Here is a 23,880-nt window from a genome sequence, read left to right as displayed (position 1 = left end):
AACAATGAAGTGCAACATGTCACTCAAGATTCATTTCCTCCACTCACGCTTGGACTTCTTCCCCGCAAATCTCGGTGCTGTCAGTGACAAACACGGTGAAAGGTTTCACCAGGACATTGCTACAATGGAAAAACGACTTCAGGACAACTGGAATCCGTCAATGCTTGCTGACTATTGTTGGACATTGCAACGTGATGCACCGGGCATTGAATACAAACGAAAATCAGGAGCAAAACACTTTTAATTATGTTGAACTTAATAGCGTATCAGAAACATAAAGACAGTTAAATACGTTATTGCCGGTAAACAATTAACTGTCTATTTCTCAGAGTTCCCACGTGATGAAGTAAAACCAAAACTATATTTGTGCATACCCACCAGGTACGTGTCACAACCACCAAAAACTTTTCAGGAAGCAAAGCTTTTCAGAGAAATTGTTGTACAGTGTAATTAACAGAAGAGAACAGTAAAACAAACCACCAAACTGGAAGCCAACTAACCAACACTTGTTTTTCACATTGTTTTCACATTGTTTAATTGTTGTACAGTGTAATTAACAGAAGAGAACAGTAAAACAAACCACCAAACTGGAAGCCAACTAACCAACACTTGTTTTTCACATTGTTTTCACATTGTTTAATTGTTGTACAGTGTAATTAACAGAAGAGAACAGTAAAACAAACCACCAAACTGGAAGCCAACTAACCAACACTTGTTTTTCACATTGTTTTCACATTGTTTAATTGTTGTACAGTGTAATTAACAGAAGAGAACAGTAAAACAAACCACCAAACTGGAAGCCAACTAACCAACACTTGTTTTTCACATTGTTTTCACATTGTTTAATTGTTGTGCAGTGTAATTAACAGAAGAGAACAGTAAAACAAACCACCAAACTGGAAGCCAACTAACCAACACTTGTTTTTCACATTGTTTTCACATTGTTTAATTGTTGTACAGTGTAATTAACAGAAGAGAACAGTAAAACAAACTACCAAACTGGAAGCCAACTAACCAACACTTGTTTTTCACATTGTTTTCACATTGTTTAATTGTTGTGCAGTGTAATTAACAGAAGAGAACAGTAAAACAAACCACCAAACTGGAAGCCAACTAACCAACACTTGTTTTTCACATTGTTTTCACATTGTTTAATTGTTGTGCAGTGTAATTAACAGAAGAGAACAGTAAAACAAACCACCAAACTGGAAGCCAACTAACCAACACTTGTTTTTCACATTGTTTTCACATTGTTTAATTGTTGTACAGTGTAATTAACAGAAGAGAACAGTAAAACAAACCACCAAACTGGAAGCCAACTAACCAACACTTGTTTTTCACATTGTTTTCACATTGTTTAATTGTTGTACAGTGATATTAACAGAAGAGAACAGTAAAACAAACCACCAAACTGGAAGCCAACTAACCAACACTTGTTTTTCACATTGTTTTCACATTGTTTAATTGTTGTACAGTGTAATTAACAGAAGAGAACAGTAAAACAAACCACCAAACTGGAAGCCAACTAACCAACACTTGTTTTTCACATTGTTTTCACATTGTTTAATTGTTGTGCAGTGTAATTAACAGAAGAGAACAGTAAAACAAACCACCAAACTGGAAGCCAACTAACCAACACTTGTTTTTCACATTGTTTTCACATTGTTTAATTGTTGTACAGTGTAATTAACAGAAGAGAACAGTAAAACAAACCACCAAACTGGAAGCCAACTAACCAACACTTGTTTTTCACATTGTTTTCACATTGTTTAATTGTTGTACAGTGTAATAAACAGAAGAGAACAGTAAAACAAACCACCAAACTGGAAGCCAACTAACCAACACTTGTTTTTCACATTGTTTTCACATTGTTTAATTGTTGTACAGTGTAATAAACAGAAGAGAACAGTAAAACAAACCACCAAACTGGAAGCCAACTAACCAACACTTGTTTTTCACATTGTTTTCACATTGTTTAATTGTTGTACAGTGTAATAAACAGAAGAGAACAGTAAAACAAACCACCAAACTGGAAGCCAACTAACCAACACTTGTTTTTCACATTGTTTTCACATTGTTTAATTGTTGTACAGTGTAATAAACAGAAGAGAACAGTAAAACAAACCACCAAACTGGAAGCCAACTAACCAACACTTGTTTTTCACATTGTTTTCACATTGTTTAATTGTTGTGCAGTGTAATTAACAGAAGAGAACAGTAAAACAAACCACCAAACTGGAAGCCAACTAACCAACACTTGTTTTTCACATTGTTTTCACATTGTTTAATTGTTGTGCAGTGTAATTAACAGAAGAGAACAGTAAAACAAACCACCAAACTGGAAGCCAACTAACCAACACTTGTTTTTCACATTGTTTTCACATTGTTTAATTGTTGTACAGTGTAATTAACAGAAGAGAACAGTAAAACAAACCACCAAACTGGAAGCCAACTAACCAACACTTGTTTTTCACATTGTTTTCACATTGTTTAATTGTTGTACAGTGTAATTAACAGAAGAGAACAGTAAAACAAACCACCAAACTGGAAGCCAACTAACCAACACTTGTTTTTCACATTGTTTTCACATTGTTTAATTGTTGTACAGTGTAATTAACAGAAGAGAACAGTAAAACAAACCACCAAACTGGAAGCCAACTAACCAACACTTGTTTTTCACATTGTTTTCACATTGTTTAATTGTTGTACAGTGTAATTAACAGAAGAGAACAGTAAAACAAACCACCAAACTGGAAGCCAACTAACCAACACTTGTTTTTCACATTGTTTTCACATTGTTTAATTGTTGTACAGTGTAATAAACAGAAGAGAACAGTAAAACAAACCACCAAACTGGAAGCCAACTAACCAACACTTGTTTTTCACATTGTTTTCACATTGTTTAATTGTTGTACAGTGAATTAACAGAAGAGAACAGTAAAACAAACCACCAAACTGGAAGCCAACTAACCAACACTTGTTTTTCACATTGTTTTCACATTGTTTAATTGTTGTACAGTGTAATTAACAGAAGAGAACAGTAAAACAAACCACCAAACTGGAAGCCAACTAACCAACACTTGTTTTTCACATTGTTTTCACATTGTTTAATTGTTGTACAGTGTAATAAACAGAAGAGAACAGTAAAACAAACCACCAAACTGGAAGCCAACTAACCAACACTTGTTTTTCACATTGTTTTCACATTGTTTAATTGTTGTACAGTGTAATAAACAGAAGAGAACAGTAAAACAAACCACCAAACTGGAAGCCAACTAACCAACACTTGTTTTTCACATTGTTTTCACATTGTTTAATTGTTGTACAGTGTAATTAACAGAAGAGAACAGTAAAACAAACCACCAAACTGGAAGCCAACTAACCAACACTTGTTTTTCACATTGTTTTCACATTGTTTAATTGTTGTACAGTGTTATTAACAGAAGAGAACAGTAAAACAAACCACCAAACTGGAAGCCAACTAACCAACACTTGTTTTTCACATTGTTTTCACATTGTTTAATTGTTGTACAGTGTTATTAACAGAAGAGAACAGTAAAACAAACCACCAAACTGGAAGCCAACTAACCAACACTTGTTTTTCACATTGTTTTCACATTGTTTAATTGTTGTACAGTGTTATTAACAGAAGAGAACAGTAAAACAAACCACCAAACTGGAAGCCAACTAACCAACACTTGTTTTTCACATTGTTTTCACATTGTTTAATTGTTGTACAGTGTTATTAACAGAAGAGAACAGTAAAACAAACCACCAAACTGGAAGCCAACTAACCAACACTTGTTTTTCACATTGTTTTCACATTGTTTAATTGTTGTACAGTGTTATTAACAGAAGAGAACAGTAAAACAAACCACCAAACTGGAAGCCAACTAACCAACACTTGTTTTTCACATTGTTTTCACATTGTTTAATTGTTGTACAGTGTTATTAACAGAAGAGAACAGTAAAACAAACCACCAAACTGGAAGCCAACTAACCAACACTTGTTTTTCACATTGTTTTCACATTGTTTAATTGTTGTACAGTGTTATTAACAGAAGAGAACAGTAAAACAAACCACCAAACTGGAAGCCAACTAACCAACACTTGTTTTTCACATTGTTTTCACATTGTTTAATTGTTGTACAGTGTAATTAACAGAAGAGAACAGTAAAACAAACCACCAAACTGGAAGCCAACTAACCAACACTTGTTTTTCACATTGTTTTCACATTGTTTAATTGTTGTACAGTGTTATTAACAGAAGAGAACAGTAAAACAAACCACCAAACTGGAAGCCAACTAACCAACACTTGTTTTTCACATTGTTTTCACATTGTTTAATTGTTGTACAGTGTTATTAACAGAAGAGAACAGTAAAACAAACCACCAAACTGGAAGCCAACTAACCAACACTTGTTTTTCACATTGTTTTCACATTGTTTAATTGTTGTACAGTGTAATTAACAGAAGAGAACAGTAAAACAAACCACCAAACTGGAAGCCAACTAACCAACACTTGTTTTTCACATTGTTTTCACATTGTTTAATTGTTGTACAGTGTAATTAACAGAAGAGAACAGTAAAACAAACCACCAAACTGGAAGCCAACTAACCAACACTTGTTTTTCACATTGTTTTCACATTGTTTAATTGTTGTACAGTGTTATTAACAGAAGAGAACAGTAAAACAAACCACCAAACTGGAAGCCAACTAACCAACACTTGTTTTTCACATTGTTTTCACATTGTTTAATTGTTGTACAGTGTTATTAACAGAAGAGAACAGTAAAACAAACCACCAAACTGGAAGCCAACTAACCAACACTTGTTTTTCACATTGTTTTCACATTGTTTAATTGTTGTACAGTGTTATTAACAGAAGAGAACAGTAAAACAAACCACCAAACTGGAAGCCAACTAACCAACACTTGTTTTTCACATTGTTTTCACATTGTTTAATTGTTGTACAGTGTAATTAACAGAAGAGAACAGTAAAACAAACCACCAAACTGGAAGCCAACTAACCAACACTTGTTTTTCACATTGTTTTCACATTGTTTAATTGTTGTACAGTGTTATTAACAGAAGAGAACAGTAAAACAAACCACCAAACTGGAAGCCAACTAACCAACACTTGTTTTTCACATTGTTTTCACATTGTTTAATTGTTGTACAGTGTAATTAACAGAAGAGAACAGTAAAACAAACCACCAAACTGGAAGCCAACTAACCAACACTTGTTTTTCACATTGTTTTCACATTGTTTAATTGTTGTACAGTGTAATTAACAGAAGAGAACAGTAAAACAAACCACCAAACTGGAAGCCAACTAACCAACACTTGTTTTTCACATTGTTTTCACATTGTTTAATTGTTGTACAGTGTAATTAACAGAAGAGAACAGTAAAACAAACCACCAAACTGGAAGCCAACTAACCAACACTTGTTTTTCACATTGTTTTCACATTGTTTAATTGTTGTACAGTGTTATTAACAGAAGAGAACAGTAAAACAAACCACCAAACTGGAAGCCAACTAACCAACACTTGTTTTTCACATTGTTTTCACATTGTTTAATTGTTGTACAGTGTTATTAACAGAAGAGAACAGTAAAACAAACCACCAAACTGGAAGCCAACTAACCAACACTTGTTTTTCACATTGTTTTCACATTGTTTAATTGTTGTACAGTGTTATTAACAGAAGAGAACAGTAAAACAAACCACCAAACTGGAAGCCAACTAACCAACACTTGTTTTTCACATTGTTTTCACATTGTTTAATTGTTGTACAGTGTTATTAACAGAAGAGAACAGTAAAACAAACCACCAAACTGGAAGCCAACTAACCAACACTTGTTTTTCACATTGTTTTCACATTGTTTAATTGTTGTACAGTGTTATTAACAGAAGAGAACAGTAAAACAAACTACCAAACTGGAAGCCAACTAACCAACACTTGTTTTTCACATTGTTTTCACATTGTTTAATTGTTGTACAGTGTAATTAACAGAAGAGAACAGTAAAACAAACCACCAAACTGGAAGCCAACTAACCAACACTTGTTTTTCACATTGTTTTCACATTGTTTAATTGTTGTACAGTGTTATTAACAGAAGAGAACAGTAAAACAAACTACCAAACTGGAAGCCAACTAACCAACACTTGTTTTTCACATTGTTTTCACATTGTTTAATTGTTGTACAGTGTAATTAACAGAAGAGAACAGTAAAACAAACCACCAAACTGGAAGCCAACTAACCAACACTTGTTTTTCACATTGTTTTCACATTGTTTAATTGTTGTACAGTGTAATTAACAGAAGAGAACAGTAAAACAAACCACCAAACTGGAAGCCAACTAACCAACACTTGTTTTTCACATTGTTTTCACATTGTTTAATTGTTGTACAGTGTTATTAACAGAAGAGAACAGTAAAACAAACCACCAAACTGGAAGCCAACTAACCAACACTTGTTTTTCACATTGTTTTCACATTGTTTAATTGTTGTACAGTGTTATTAACAGAAGAGAACAGTAAAACAAACCACCAAACTGGAAGCCAACTAACCAACACTTGTTTTTCACATTGTTTTCACATTGTTTAATTGTTGTACAGTGTTATTAACAGAAGAGAACAGTAAAACAAACCACCAAACTGGAAGCCAACTAACCAACACTTGTTTTTCACATTGTTTTCACATTGTTTAATTGTTGTACAGTGTAATTAACAGAAGAGAACAGTAAAACAAACCACCAAACTGGAAGCCAACTAACCAACACTTGTTTTTCACATTGTTTTCACATTGTTTAATTGTTGTACAGTGTAATTAACAGAAGAGAACAGTAAAACAAACCACCAAACTGGAAGCCAACTAACCAACACTTGTTTTTCACATTGTTTTCACATTGTTTAATTGTTGTGCAGTGAAATAAACAGAAGAGAACAGTAAAACAAACCACCAAACTGGAAGCCAACTAACCAACACTTGTTTTTCACATTGTTTTCACATTGTTTAATTGTTGTACAGTGTAATTAACAGAAGAGAACAGTAAAACAAACCACCAAACTGGAAGCCAACTAACCAACACTTGTTTTTCACATTGTTTTCACATTGTTTAATTGTTGTACAGTGTAATTAACAGAAGAGAACAGTAAAACAAACCACCAAACTGGAAGCCAACTAACCAACACTTGTTTTTCACATTGTTTTCACATTGTTTAATTGTTGTACAGTGTAATTAACAGAAGAGAACAGTAAAACAAACCACCAAACTGGAAGCCAACTAACCAACACTTGTTTTTCACATTGTTTTCACATTGTTTAATTGTTGTACAGTGTAATTAACAGAAGAGAACAGTAAAACAAACCACCAAACTGGAAGCCAACTAACCAACACTTGTTTTTCACATTGTTTTCACATTGTTTAATTGTTGTACAGTGTTATTAACAGAAGAGAACAGTAAAACAAACCACCAAACTGGAAGCCAACTAACCAACACTTGTTTTTCACATTGTTTTCACATTGTTTAATTGTTGTACAGTGTTATTAACAGAAGAGAACAGTAAAACAAACCACCAAACTGGAAGCCAACTAACCAACACTTGTTTTTCACATTGTTTAGAGTGTAAATTGTTCGTTCGCTACTATAGGATGTTTCAGCTAATTCGACAAAGTCGTTGTGGTTAAAATGCACACATTTCTTTCAGTTAATATAAGGTTACCATCCGGGCACTTTCATCACAAAAAACAACCGGAAAACAAATTTAGATTGACAAATTAATGTTGTTGTAGTAAATAATAAAGTAACGAGAGATATATTGTGAAATGTAAATCTTAAATAACACAGCACACACTTAAAAGTGTTTGCTCTTAAACAGTGTTTTCTAGAAGTAACAGTGTTTTTGTTTTAAAATTGTACAATCTGAAAAGAAAGCTAACAAAGGGTATAAAACAATGTATTTTAAAAGCTAACAAAAGGGTATAAAACAATGTATTTTAAAAGCTAACAAAAGGGTATGAAACAATGTATTTTAAAAGCTAACAAAAGGGTATGAAACAATGTATTTTAAAAGCTAACAAAAGGGTATGAAACAATGTATTTTAAAAGCTAACAAAAGGGTATGAAACAATGTATTTTAAAAGCTAACAAAGGGTATGAAACAATGTATTTTAAAGCTAACAAAAGGGTATGAAACAATGTATTTTAAAAGCTAACAAAAGGGTATAAAACAATGTATTTTAAAAGCTAACAAAAGGGTATAAAACAATGTATTTTAAAAGCTAACAAAAGGGTATGAAACAATGTATTTTAAAAGCTAACAAAAGGGTATGAAACAATGTATTTTAAAAGCTAACAAAAGGGTATGAAACAATGTATTTTAATCCGCTCAAAACAGAAACATCACGAGCACCTCGTGCGTTTAAGATGAAAATATTGTTAACATATTAGGGTATTCAAAAAATGAAAAAAAATGTAATTTGGTTCACTCACAACCAAACGTAGTGCACGTCCCAACATTTCTGATGAAAACAATATAGAAAAACGCAAAAACCAAAATTAAAAGTAATTTTACACTTCACTGTCACAGTTTTCTTAACAGTATCGTCCGTAGAATAGCTGACAACCAAATTGTTTTGATTCTATCACAATAATAGACCAATAAATAGTTTCGATATTCAACTTTATTTATTTGTAGCTGTTTGCATAAACCTATTTCATACATTAACTGTGTTATATTAGTTATGAACTTAAACAGTTCTATATAAATATTTATACTTTCTTTTTATGTACGTATTGAGTTTGTTCCATATCCAAGTCTTATGAACCAGGATACATGAACAGTGTTTTCTGAAGAGTTCTGAAGGATTATGTGATGAATTACAACATTGTTCAGTACATGGATGATACTATATAACATTGTTCAGTACATGGATGATACTATATAACATTGTTCAGTACATGGATGATACTATATAACATTGTTCAGTAAATGGATGATGCTATATAACATTGTTCAGTACATGGATGATACTATATAACATTGTTCAGTACATGGATGATACTATATAACATTGTTCGGTGTATTGGTGTTTATAATAGACCTAAGGACATATATATATATATATATATTATTCTGTGACTTACGAGTAAACCTACGTTTTAGTACAATAACAACACGAGTTAAACAAAGATTAAATTATTATTTTCGTAGTCGAGAACTTCAATTAGGAAAGATAAAGTAAAAATTCGAACACTGAAATCTAATCCCATCGAGTAGTTTAATCTTAACCCTAAATTTTTACGGGTAGACTTACTTTGATATCTGTACCCCTGGATGTAACTGAAGATAGCTTTGCCATCATCTTCTCGATGGCCGTCAGCCAAGGCTCTAGTAAGTGCTCCTGCGTATATCATGACGGCGTCATACGCTAGGCTGGCATAGATAGGAATCTGTGAATAAGATGAAAAGTAGTCTGATAATTTCCTGTCTGTACACTGATAAAAATAAATAAATCTTTCGTTAAATATTATATTATCCTGAAGAGATAAGCCTGCCTTTTATTAATTGAGTTAAGTTGTAATAAATATATGGTTTTAGTGCTGGTCTGTAGTCACAGTGCAGTGAGTTAAACCCGACCTAATAAAAGTATAGTTTTATTTCTCAGAAGATATTAAAATATCTCTGTTATTTAAAAGTATATATTTTGCATTGCTTTATGATGGTGTGTTTCATAGGTATATTCCATCTGGCGGGGATTTTCAGTTTCGTTCGAAGCCTTTTTGTAGGTTTGTTCTTTTGTTTTGAATTTCGTCCAATGCTACACGAGGGCTATCTGTGCTATCCGTCCCTAATTTAGCAGTGCAAGACTAGACGAAAGGCAGCTAGTAGACCACCACCCACCGCCAACTCTTGGGCTACTCTTTTACCAACGAATAATGGTATTGACCGTCACATTATAATGCACCCACTGATGAAAGGGCGAGCATGTTTGGTCCGACGGCGATTCGAACCCGCGACCCTCAGATTGCGAATGGAGCGACCCCTAACTACCTGCCTGGACATGCCGGGCCAACGTTGAGCTTTTCTTTGTTTTCAAATCATTTTCACAAAGTCTCAAAATTATTTCCCTCCTTATGTTTGAACTTCGACGCTCGTGTTAAACAAACATAACGTGTTAGTCCGGGTTAAGACTCGCTCTAATTTTTACACATTCTACTTACCCGTTACTAATGATATAAAAGTGACTTACTCCAATTTCTAGTCCTTCGGGATAAGGAATCTTAAATGGCGGTAGTTGTGAATATTTCCTGACAGATTCAAGGAACTCGTCGTAATGTTCGTTTGTTGGTGGTTGTAGAGTTATGATAAGAATTGCCTGTAACGGTCTGTACTCACTTCTCTTTTCTGTGGGGTCATCTGTAACTATAAGAAGACACATCCTGTTCAACTCCAGATAGCAAAACTAGGCTGATAAGGTCATAGCAATAATCTGACATTAACCTGTAGTGACAAATCTTCAACATTTTCACAATAAGTAAACACTGAATCTGAATGGATAGTGACATGGAATATGCTGTTAAATTTAATCTAATTTCTTGGTAATATAGGCAGTTGTACATGTCTTTAAGACATGCAAGTAAGTAACTTTTATCCACACGTACATCTTGCTTATCTATCAATAACAACAGAGAAGTATTGTAAAAATGTTTAACAAAAACTTCGGATATTTAAAACAAACTCGTTTTCAGTTTAACTTCATTCTTTGTTTCTTACAATAGTCACACGTGAGGTTCAAAATTCCAAATTACATATTACGAATTTATTCTGCAGTAGCCGTCTTTTAGCACTAGCGTATTATGTAAATAGTAGCAATATTTATATTTCAAACGTATTAGTTTGTTTGTAGTTTAGCTCAAAGGTATACTCTGGGCTATTAGAACTCTGCCCACTACGAATATCGAAACCAGACTTTGTAAGTCTACAAAGGAGGAATCGCAGATAGGAGATGAAATGTTAACATTGATTGAACACAATATACAAAGTCTTTCACAGAATATTTGTCCGTACTAGATATAAACGTTTTTATTTGCTTTACTTAACCCACTTAACCTACGAACAACATGAAGTTTCGAAACGCTCGTCTGTCGACTGACAGATTTATTTCTCTACAATGTTTTATTTTTAACAATAAAGACACGACGAAATGTTGTACAGAAATCAAACCATTACCTCAAAAGAAGCTGTTTAAAATTGTTCATAAGTACAATGCTATTAACGCTTTAATATAGAATCATAGAAGTTGTAATGGACTCTGAAATCCTAATTGCTGTACGTTGCTCACGAATAGTAATACTTGTTTCAGTTTTTCTTCTAGAATTTTAGTTCAAAATTACACCAGTGGCAATTTGCGCTATCCACTCCTAATTTTGATCCGATATACTAGCTATTCAGCTATCGAGCTTCCAGGCTTTTGTTTTCTAATCAAATAGAAGGATCTGACTGTTATCCTTATGATTCACCAATGGCTCCAAAGTCACAGCGTGATTGTCCTAATGGACAAAGAAACACCAATCCTTGGATATATGTAGTTCACCTATGCTGATCTCTGGGTCACAACCTAATAGTGGGGCTCAACTGTCACTCTTATAACGTCTTTTAGTCCGAAACTGTTGAACACGCTTTTACAGCAACGTCTTAAACAATAAACTCTCTGATTCATACTACGGTCACACTTCCACACTACGTACAAGCAGCTAAACACATAACATGTGTTATTTACTTCTTCCTTTAACACTTAATCAACTGTTGTATTCTTAAGTACTTGCCATTCAAATGTTTATTTTAGGGTCAGCTTGACTGGTATAACACAAACAAGTTTCAATCTGTATAGCCTAATAGTCAACATAGAAAAGTATTAAATTAGGCCTAAGTTTTTCTTTAATTTCTCAATAAACTGCTTCACGAAGTATCTGGTCCCCATTTAGTCAAGTAATAACAAAGTATTACCCGAGTTAAAATATTAACTGACCATTTATGGCAATAATAATTATCTACTCTACTGAGAAAGCCCGAGAACGTTTTTATGCTTTGCAGAAGAATAATTTCAGCACTTTAAAACACTTAGTCAATACTGATGACAAAGTTAGGGATGTCAATAATACAGGGTGGTCCAAAGTAATCATTCCTATTTTAACATTCAGTAATCAAATAAGTGAATAACTACACCATAAAATTTTCGATTTTCTGTATCCCAACAAAAGATTATTTTACTGAGATGTAAGTAGACTTCTACACATGTATCATTAGAAGTTCTCAGAAAATTTAACCGATATTCAAATCCAGTCGATTTTCGCCACAACACGTCCACAGTGACAGTAGCTCCGTGATGTTTGTTATAAGTCTGCGATACACGATATCCATAACATACCCCCAAAGAAGAAATCTAGTGAAGTGACGTGTGGCGAGTACGAAGGCCACAGAAATGACCCACCCTGCAAGACAAACGTTGCATTGAGACTTATCTTGCACGGTGGCCATTTTACGGACTAGCAACGCCAACTGCAGAGAAAAAACAATAAAACAAACCAAGAAAGTAGAACCTATTTGACTTTGAGTACAAACAGCAACTTTATGATTTTATTTCTTTCATTATGGTTTGTTTGTTTTTGAATTTCGCACAAAGCTACTCGAGGGCTATCTGTGATAGCCGTCTCTAATTTAGCAGTGTAAGACTAGAGAGAAGGCAGCTAGTCATCACCACCCACCGCCAACTCTTGGGCTACTCTCTTACCAACGAATAGTGGGATTGACCGTCACATTATAACGCCCCCACGGCTAAAAGGGCGAGCATGTTTGGTGCGACTGGGATTCGAACCCGCGACCCTCAGATTACGAGTCGAACGCCTTAACCCATCTGGCCATGCCGGGCCTACTTTCGTTATTTAATGATTAAATTTAAAAATAATAAATATAATTTTGGACCACCTCGTATTTTTGTAGTCATTACCACATATTATTTTATTTTTAGTGGCTAAAATAATCACTATAATAAAAACAAGTCAACGCATCAAAGCTTTCAATTTCACTAAAGTTGTCATGATGAGGGTTTACGTGGGTGTACGATTAAAACAAAACCAGTAAAACCGTTAATAACTCTTATTGACTCGAAGGTAACTACGTCGTTTATCGCACACAAAACGAAGTACTTACCTTTATTCAGATATTGCCTTGATTTGCTAGGATCATAGAATTTTCTGTCTTCCACACAAATAGTGACGTATTCGTCAATGTTCTTGATTTCCCTTCCAATGTAACGTGCGAAGTCTACCAGGACGTCAGTTTCAGCCAGAATGATATAGACTACGTCACACGAAAGGTGAAAAAAAACACACAACAAAAAGTAGTAATATTTGGTGTACTTTTTATTATATAAGCAATTTAATATTAGTTTCATTTTTAGTTTCATTTTATCATGTAAAAGCAAAATTATTTCACTTCGAACACACCCATTTATTGTATAAAAATTGTTAAAACATGTGATTCTTGACGTAACTGTTTAGTAAAACTGAAACATATCCATGAAGAAAGTCATTAAAAGATGGAAAGTCTGTCATTTGCGTGATACTTTTGCTTCTAAGCTATGTTCGTATGTTTGTTATTAAGCACAAACCTACACATTAGGTTATCTGAGGTTTGTCCACCACGAGTATCGAATTTTGAATTTTAGCGTTATAAGTCTTTAGACTTACCGAAGATGGCACAAAAACTCAGCGAAAACAATAACCCCATTATCTCTTTATAATAAGGAATCTTTCGTTTTATTTTTCAGTAACAACAATAAAATACCCAAAATACGATACGTATGGAAATAACCTTATCTAGTCCACAATATAATCTCTCCTATTATTCTGACACTTTATGAAATGATTTCGTATTTTCCGTATTTTAAACAAAACGAGAGCGATGTATCTATCTGTGTATCTATCTGTGTATCTATCTGTGTGTGTATCTGTGTATCTGTGTGTGTATCTGTGTATCTGTGTGTGTATCTGTGTATCTGTGTGTGTATCTGTGTGTGTATCTGTGTATCTATCTGTGTGTGTATCTGTGTATCTGTGTGTGTATCTGTGTATCTGTGTGTGTATCTGTGTATCTATCTGTGTGTGTATCTGTGTATCTATCTGTGTGTGTATCTGTGTATCTGTGTGTGTATCTGTGTATCTATCTGTGTGTGTATCTGTGTGTGTATCTGTGTATCTATCTGTGTGTGTATCTGTGTATCTATCTGTGTGTGTATCTGTGTGTGTATCTGTGTATATATCTGTGTGTGTATCTGTGTATCTATCTGTGTGTGTATCTGTGTGTGTATCTGTGTATCTATCTGTGTGTGTATCTGTGTATCTATCTGTGTGTGTATCTGTGTGTATCTGTGTATCTATCTGTGTGTGTATCTGTGTATCTGTGTGTGTATCTGTGTGTGTGTGTGTGTGTGTGTGTATCTGTGTATCTATCTGTGTGTGTATCTGTGTGTGTATCTGTGTATCTATCTGTGTGTGTATCTGTGTATCTGTGTGTGTATCTGTGTATCTATCTGTGTGTGTATCTGTGTGTGTATCTGTGTATCTATCTGTGTGTGTATCTGTGTGTATCTGTGTGTATCTGTGTATCTATCTGTGTGTGTATCTGTTCCTATAATATGATATTTTTCTTCTTTTTCTAATATAATTTTTTGGTGCGAAACATCTGTTCATTAATTAACACCTGAGAAGACAACACTAAGTACAATAGTTTGTAGATATATTTAAACTACCTCAGTCTATAGATATCTTTAATACAACACTCTATACACAGTCTATAGATATCTTAACGCCATACTCAGTACTTAGTTTGTGGATATCTTTAACACAACACTCGGCACTCATTTTATAGATACTTTAACACAACACTCGGCACTCATTTTATAGATACTTTAACACAACACTCGGCACTCATTTTATAGATACTTTAACACAACTCTCTATACCTACTTAATAAATATCTTTAACACACACTCAGTACCCAGTTTGTAGACATTTTAAACACAACACTCTATATCCAGTTTATAGATATCTTTAACACAACACTCTATATCCAGTTTATAAATATCTTTTACACAACACTCATATCAAATTTGTGGAGTTCAAGATATGTTACGTTTTTTGCACCACGGTCAAAAGTCTAAATCTGGAACCTCGGTGATTACCCTCAAATTATTATAAAGAACTAAGTTATTATGTGAAAAAACAAATGGTAAATAATCCTTGCCCTCTACTGCAGGGCGCGAAATGAAGAAAATCGACAGACAAACAAGTAATTCAAACAACAAAGAAGTAATTCAAACAACAAACAAGTAATTTAAACGACTTTCTAAGTGTAAAAAAATATGTAATTTGTTTCACTAAACTTAACAGAACTAAAGTTGCTCTGGTTGGTTATAATGCTAGTCTTTCAGCTTTATGTTAAGCATTGTTTGGACAGTTGGCTACAATGGTATCTTTCCGATTTTACTTTGGGTCTTACCTCGTGGTAACCAACGAACTGAAACATTACAGTTGTTCATGAATTGTATTCTCTTTGTAGTAAATCATGAAGCAAAAGAGATATCGTTCGGGATTTGTAGAATAAACATGTAGAAAAAAAATACTATACAGCAGGAAGACACGTCATGCGCTCACGTGAGTAGGGAGGTGAATTCAAAGTTATACCACCTTACAAGAAAACTTATAAATAAATGCATATTTTAAAATTAAAAACAAAATCAACGTTTCTAATACACAACATACGTGTAGTTATATAACCAGAATAATTTAACACATGTTCTGATTACACTAACTTCAAAAAACTTAATTATATAAAAATAATTGTTAACCACAGATGCTATAATGCTAACATTGTTGAACGTATAAGAACAAAGAAAATACAATTTGTTTTGTATGAAGCTATGTACAAGAGTAAACAGTGTATTTGATAATACCATTAATAGTACAGTAATATTACCGTATATACAAGGTGTAACTTCAAATAAAACCATTTAACAAAACGAAAACAATACTTCCTAGATTGCATTGTAACTGTAACTGAATCAAGCTGCCGTAACTGAATCATCAAATATTGTTTATTTTATATGACAAGAATATTTGATAACTGTATCTGAGCTTTTAATCATTTCCGCTATCTATGGTTTCTCAAAGTGGAAACATATTTATAAAAACTTGAATCCTAACGTGGTAATTTTTTTAACAATTCTACATAACAAAATAAGATATAGGAGTGAACAGATCACATCCAAGAATGTTCAAAGACGTGCAAAACCTGTTAGAAGAAATACTAGTAAAGCCAGAAACCACACGATGTTTTTTTTGCGTGTGAAATCCCTTGAAAACTTGACTGTGGATCAGATGTCTTCCTTTCTTGCTTATCCAGGATTATTGTTTTACTTTCTGTAAGACTTCGATGAAAGGTAAAGACCACGTGAAAGAAAAACAGCGCTTAGAGTTATGTTATTTTCTCAAGGTTTAACATGTGATCTTAGCCCTAAAATTAACGCGACTTTATCGCTGCATTTCAACAAGGCACGCTACCTCTCCTCGTGCCGCCAGGCACGTAATGAAATGAAAATATCAAGGCTTATCGAAAGCACGCGCTCTAGGCCAAAAACAGGCATTTAAATAGATGTAACTGTAACGTAAAGGTTGAAATAATGAAATTCAGTTCTCAGATTATTTTACGACCACAAATGACAAACATATTTAACTGTCCAATACCAGATATACGAAACGGCCGATTTATAAAGAATATTATCAATCGCCAAGTGTATATAGTTATCATAAAGACATTGGAGAACGAGGCTATCTCCAGAAAAAAAAAATCAAAGATAAAAACTGACCTCCCCAGGCCCTAAACAAACAAAAACAAGTTCTAATAAGCGAACTGTCTATCTGTCTCTCTCTATCTTCTGTTTACAAAGGAAGAATAAGTTCAATTGTATGTGGTGTGAATTACATCAATAAAATATTACACAATAGAGTGAATTGTATGTAGTGTGAATTACATCAATAAAATATTACACAATAGAGTGAATTGTATGTGGTGTGAATTACATCAATAAAATATTACACAATACAGTTCAATTGTATGTGGTGTGAATTACATCAATAAAATATTACACAATAGAGTGAATTGTATGTGGTGTGAATTACATCAATAAAATATTACACAATAGAGTGAATTGTATGTGGTGTGAATTACATCAATAAAATATTACACAATAGAGTGAATTGTATGTGGTGTGAATTACATCAATAAAATATTACACAATAGAGTGAATTGTATGTGGTGTGAATTACATCATTAAAATATTACACAATAGAGTGAATTGTATGTGGTGTGAATTACATCATTAAAATATTGCACAACAGAGTGAATTGTATGTGGTGTGAATTACATCAATAAAATATTACACAATACAGTTCAATTGTATGTGGTGTGAATTACATCAATAAAATATTACACAATAGAGTGAATTGTATGTAGTGTGAATTACATCAACAAAATATTACACAATAGAGTGAATTGTATGTGGTGTGAATTACATCAATAAAATATTATACAATACAGTTCAATTGTATGTGGTGTGAATTACATCAATAAAATATTACACAATACAGTTCAATTGTATGTGGTGTGAATTACATCAATAAAATATTACACAATAGAGTGAATTGTATGTGGTGTGAATTACATCAATAAAATATTACAAAATAGAGTGAATTGTATGTGGTGTGAATTATATCAATAAAATATTACACAATAGAGTGAATTGTATGTGGTGTGAATTACATCAATAAAATATTACACAATAGAGTGAATTGTATGTGGTGTGAATTACATCAATAAAATATTACAAAATAGAGTGAATTGTATGTGGTGTGAATTATATCAATAAAATATTACACAATAGAGTGAATTGTATGTGGTGTGAATTACATCAATAAAATATTACACAATAGAGTGAATTGTATGTGGTGTGAATTACATCAATAAAATATTACAAAATAGAGTGAATTGTATGTGGTGTGAATTACATCAATAAAATATTACAAAATAGAGTGAATTGTATGTGGTGTGAATTATATCAATAAAATATTACAAAAAAGAGTGAATTGTATGTGGTGTGAATTACATCAATAAAATATTACACAAGAGAGTGAATTTTATGTGGTGTGAATTACATCAATAAAATATTACAAAATAGAGTGAATTGTATGTTGTGTGAATTACATCAATAAAATATTACACAATAGAGTGAATCGAATGTGGTGTGAATTACATCAATAAAATATTACACAATAGAGTGAATTGTATGTGGTGTGAATTATATCAATAAAATATTACACAATAGAGTGAATTGTATGTGATGTGAATTATATCAATAAAATATTACACAATAGAGTGAATTGTATGTGGTGTGAATTATATCAATAAAATATTACAAAATAGAGTGAATTGTATGTGGTGTGAATTATATCAATAAAATATTACAAAATAGAGTGAATTGTATGTGGTGTGAATTACATCAATAAAATATTATACAATAGAGTGAATTGTATGTGGTGTGAATTATATCAATAAAATATTACAAAATAGAGTGAATTTTATGTGGTGTGAATTACATCAATAAAATATTATACAATAGAGTGAATTGTATGTGGTGTGAATTACATCAATAAAATATTACACAATAGAGTGGATTGTATGTGATGTGAATTATATCAATAAAATATTACACAATAGAGTGAATTGTATGTGGTGTGAATTATATCAATAAAATATTACAAAATAGAGTGAATTGTATGTGGTGTGAATTACATCAATAAAATATTACACAATACAGTTCAATTGTATGTGGTGTGAATTACATCAATAAAATATTACAAAATAAAGTGAATTGTATGTGGTGTGAATTACATCATTAAAATATTACACAACAGAGTGAATTGTATGTGGTGTGAATTACATCAATAAAATATTACACAATAGAGTGGATTGTATGTGGTGTGAATTACATCAATAAAATATTACACAACAGAGTGAATTGTATGTGGTGTGAATTACATCAATAAAATATTACGCAATAGAGTGAATTGTATGTGGTGTGAATTACATCAATAAAATATTACAAAATAAAGTGAATTGTATGTGGTGTGAATTACATCAATAAAATATTACACAACAGAGTGAATTGTATGTGGTGTGAATTACATCAATAAAATATTACAAAATAGAGTGAATTGTATGTGGTGTGAATTACATCAATAAAATAATACAAAATAGAGTGAATTGTATGTGGTGTGAATTACATCAATAAAATATTACACAACAGAGTGAATTTATGTGGTGTGAATTACATCAATAATATATTACAAAATAGAGTGAATTGTATGTGGTGTGAATTACATCAATAAAATATTACACAACAGAGTGAATTGTATGTGGTGTGAATTACATCAATAGTAACCAAACACTAAATTATTAAATGCACTTCATTACTATGATAATTATATACAGTCTATTTGTAAAGATTTATATTTTGATTTAAATGTTGGCACTACATGAAATTACAATTTTCTTTAATGGTAATTCACAGAAAGTGAAAATATCGCTTTGACCCGAGCTAACCGTTTGCTTTCTACTCATATTTAGTATCATTTTAAAACTAGCTCGACTTATTCGCACGCGCATGAAAAATACATGTGAGATATACTTCTCATTCGAGAAGTTCTGTTTCCTGAGAGAGTCTAATTTTGCTGTTGTTCTTTTTGTCTATCAAAGATACTCCAAATAAAATTATAAAATGCATTAGGCTATTAGAACATGAGAGACGATAACAAAGCTAAGCTATTCTTTAATACTTCCTCGATTTCATCGGGCCTCAGCATGGCCAGATGGTTAAAGCACTCGAGTCGTAATCTGAGGGTCGCGGATTCGAATCCCCGTCACACCAGACATGCTCGCCATTTCAGCCGTGTGGGTGTTATAATGTCACGATCAATTCTCCCTATTCGTTGGTAAAAGAGAAGTCCAAGAGTTAGCGGTGGGTGGTGATGACTAGCTGCCTTCCCTCTAGTCTTACACTGCTAAATTAGGGACGGCTAGCGCAGGTTCCCCGCTAGTACAGCGTTAAGTCTACCGATTTACAACGCTAAAATCAGGGGTTCGGTTCCCCTCCGTGGACTCAACAGATAGCCCGAGGTGGCTTTGCTAAATAAACACACACACACACGCACGCTAGCGCAGACAGCCCTCGAGTAGCTTTGCGCAAAATTCAAAACAAACCAAACCAACGGATTTCATCGAACCGACAAGACACGACTTGTAACTAAAACAAATAAAATATAATTATAATACCTGCACTTGTTTGTTATACTGTAGCTTTTAGTAACAAATCTCTTAATAATAAAGAAAAAAAAACACATTTTCAATATTCGGTTTGTTCCACTAGTCAATGATATGGTTTCTCTATATTTTACACCGTAGTTCCACTAGTCAATGATATGGTTTCTCTATATTTTACACCGACAATAAGATTTTAACTTTACATCGAGTTTATAACAAGTGAAATTAACAACATAAACTTACTTGAAACAGAGCGATATGAGAACGGTACACGAGACACTATGTTAAGACTCGCAGTTGGTACGAATTGTAATTGTCAGTGTTAAAACTCACAGTTCGAAATAAGCTACTGACTAACAATCAAAGAAAGTTTTACACTCAGTGCGAGACCAAAGTCAACGAATTTTATGGTCGAATGTAACAATTTCAACAACTGGCAAACAGAGATGTCAGAAAACTTACTTCTCGTGATCCTAAAAGATTCATCGATTATCCTCTTTATGTCCTCCTCGTGGCTTCCACTGATGTAAAAATCGGGTATGAAGTAAGTTTTGGTGACTTGTATGTCATTGTCTTTAGCCAGAACCATCAGGGCTTCCTCTGCCTGTTTATACCAGTGATTTTCAGATACCACGAGTATCACTTTGTTCCAGTTAAAATGTTTTAAGAGGGAAATCACGTATTTGGAGATCTTAGAACTTGGAGGCAATGTTCGAGCAAACGTCGTGTAGATGTTTTTGTTAGAAACTTTCCGGTCTGAACATTTCTGGAAAACGAATATAGATATATATACATATAGATATATATACATTATATTAGTCAAAAGTTATATAAATTAAAGATTTAACTTCTTAGATTTAATAAAACTAAAATATATATATATATTTATTTATTACAAACAAAAGTAATTGTAATCATACCTGTTCCGTCCTAATTGAAACTAGAAATGTAATATAGCGAATATGTAAGATGTTAAATGTTTTAAAAACAATATTATTTAGTGCACTTTGAAGGAGATCTGAAATTACTTGTGAACACATTAAAGTTAAAACACAGGTCATCAGAATTACATTAATAAACTATTAGCATCCTTGAATGAAGAAATGGTTGTTAGAATTTCTTCATGTTACGTAAAATGAGTCTGCGTGTGTAATCTTCTTGGTCGTTCTTTGATAAACGTCTGTGTGTGAGTGTTATGTTCTCCTGTAACTGGAGAGCCGCTTTACCAATTGTTATCAAAGCCGAAATTTATTCTTAGGACTCTTGAAGAGTGGAGAGTAGCATAGCCTTTGAATCTGATCCCATTATGTAATCCTGGGGGAGCCACTTTGTGTTCTCCGTGAGTGACCAGGTGGGCCACCATGTGTTCCCCGTGAGTGATCACCCAGCTTTCTTGTAATTTCCCTCATCAAATAAAATACTCTTAAATATACTGATGAAGTTAGCTTGCCAAGCTGTGAACTGGAGGTCCAAGGTTGGCACCGTTACACTACTGAATACCATCTAGACCCGGTCATGGCCCACGTATTAGTGTGCCCAGTTTGTTAATCTGAAGATTCCATACTTATTGACCTCTTGTGCTCCCCACTTTGGGAGTAAGAGGAAGCTATAACAGTGACGGTCAATTCCATGAGACAAGATAAGCCAATCGTGGTACAGCGGCGTGCCTTTGGACATACAACGTTATAAGTCAAGTTTCTACACTCATAATGAGCAGAACACAGATAACCCATTGTGTAGCTCTGTGCTTAAGTATCCACCCCACAGTGGCACAGCGGCGTGCCTTTGGACATACAACGTTATAAGTCAAGTTTCTACACTCACAATGAGCAGAACACAGATAACCCATTGTGTAGCTCTGTGCTTAAATATCCACCCCCAGTGGCACAGCGGTGTGACTGCTAGAAATTGAGTTTCAATACCCGTGGTGGGCAAAGCACAGCTATCCCATTGCGTAGCTTTGTGCTTAATAATAAACAAGAACCGTTACAAAACAAGATGAATATTTAGTTTGGATGAATTAAATTTGCTTTCTAATTAATATCAGATGATTTTGTTTACATTACCTAAAATGAAAATAATAGTTTCATCCTTCAAATTTTCACGTTAACAGAATTATGACGAAAGTTAGGATTTCGCGCACGAAATACGTTCACGTGATCTTCATTATTCCGTAGTGTTGACCTCTACACTCTTATACACCCTAATAAGGTGCGTAATTAAAAGAAACATCAACTCCGGCTGGCTCTGCGGTTCCTTTAGGAAGAACCACATTGTTACAGATCGAGTTTCGATACCTACAGTAGGCAGAACAGAGATAACCTGTTGTGCAACTTTGTAAGTGACGACGACTCTGAGTGTTGATTGAGTTTATCCTCACAAAATTGAAACGTAAGTACGACTCTGAGTTTTGATTGAGTTTATCCTCACAAAATTGAAACGTAAGTTTATTCTATGTACTTCTCGGGATATTTCCTATTACAAAGTCATAAAGTCAAAATTCAGACTAATTAATTAACGTATTGGTCAGTTGGTACTATGGATAGCTAGCCCACTAAGACATTAACGTACTGGCACTATGGATGTCTAGCCAATAGACTCAACGTCTTGTCGATGTCTGGTTATGCATTAGATCAATGCGTTAAGACCCAGATAGCTACCACCTATAAGGTCACAGCCAATTGATTCAACATGTTATTATATTTTTAAAATATTGTATTTGATATATATATATATATACGTGTGTGTGTATATATAAAGATATGAGGCCTAGCAAAACTTATAACAGCCTTATTGGTTATTTAGTTTGCTTGTTTGTTTATCTGATGTAAAACACATAGCAGTACAGGAGGTTATCCATGTTTTGTCCACCTCGATTATAAAAACGCGGATTTGTTGTCGTTGTTCTTATAAGTCTTCAGAATTGCCGTTAAACTACTGAGAATCAAACCATTTAGACAATGCCTTTAATGCATACGGTATGGGCTTGTTGGATAATGCTCTATAGGACCATAATGCATTACACCAATGCGTCGTAAAGACATCAGTTGATTGAAAATCGGTTCGACATGGACAGGTGGTTGTGGCCCTCGACTCGTAATATGAGGGTCACAGGTTCGAATCCCCGTCACAGCAAAAATGCTCGCTCTTTCAGCTGTAGGAACACTATAATGTGACGGTCAATTCAACTATTCGATGATAAAAAAAGTACCCTAAGAGTTGGCGGTGGGTGGTGATGACTAGCTGCCTTCCCTTTAGTCTTACACTGTTATATCTTGTAGCTTTTTGAGAAATTCTAAACAAACAAAGTGATTAAAATCGTCTAATGGTGGTACAGCGATAAGTCTTTTGATTTACAATGCTAAAATTAGGTGGACAAGGCAGGTAAACTGATAGGCTTTGCTATAAGAAAATACACAAATTGATTGATATTT

At 33.5% G+C, this 23,880-nt stretch overlaps 1 protein-coding gene across 2 annotated transcripts in view; it reads right to left on the bottom strand.

The window, feature by feature from the left end:
- LOC143224760 (guanylate cyclase 32E-like) overlaps window positions 1-23,880 on the bottom strand; it is a 131,991-nt gene that overhangs the window by 81,828 nt on the left and 26,283 nt on the right. The window contains exons 1-5 of one of the 2 annotated variants that reach the window (XM_076453031.1): window positions 23,397-23,414; window positions 20,909-21,212; window positions 13,223-13,372; window positions 10,263-10,435; window positions 9,327-9,462 (exon numbers count right to left, since the gene is read on the bottom strand). In XM_076453031.1, coding sequence (XP_076309146.1) covers window positions 9,327-9,462; window positions 10,263-10,435; window positions 13,223-13,372; window positions 20,909-21,212; window positions 23,397-23,399 — 766 coding nt within the window. In that variant the 5' untranslated portion in view covers window positions 23,400-23,414. Of the gene's footprint in view, window positions 1-9,326; window positions 9,463-10,262; window positions 10,436-13,222; window positions 13,373-20,908; window positions 21,213-23,396; window positions 23,415-23,880 lie in introns of those variants that run through there. The other variant, XM_076453030.1, reaches the window with a different exon arrangement.

Source organism: Tachypleus tridentatus, chromosome 9 (genome assembly GCF_004210375.1).
Source record: "Tachypleus tridentatus isolate NWPU-2018 chromosome 9, ASM421037v1, whole genome shotgun sequence".
NCBI lineage: Eukaryota > Metazoa > Arthropoda > Merostomata > Xiphosura > Limulidae > Tachypleus > Tachypleus tridentatus.
Note: the sequence above shows the minus strand (reverse complement) of the source record. Positions and strands in the feature narration are given on the sequence as shown.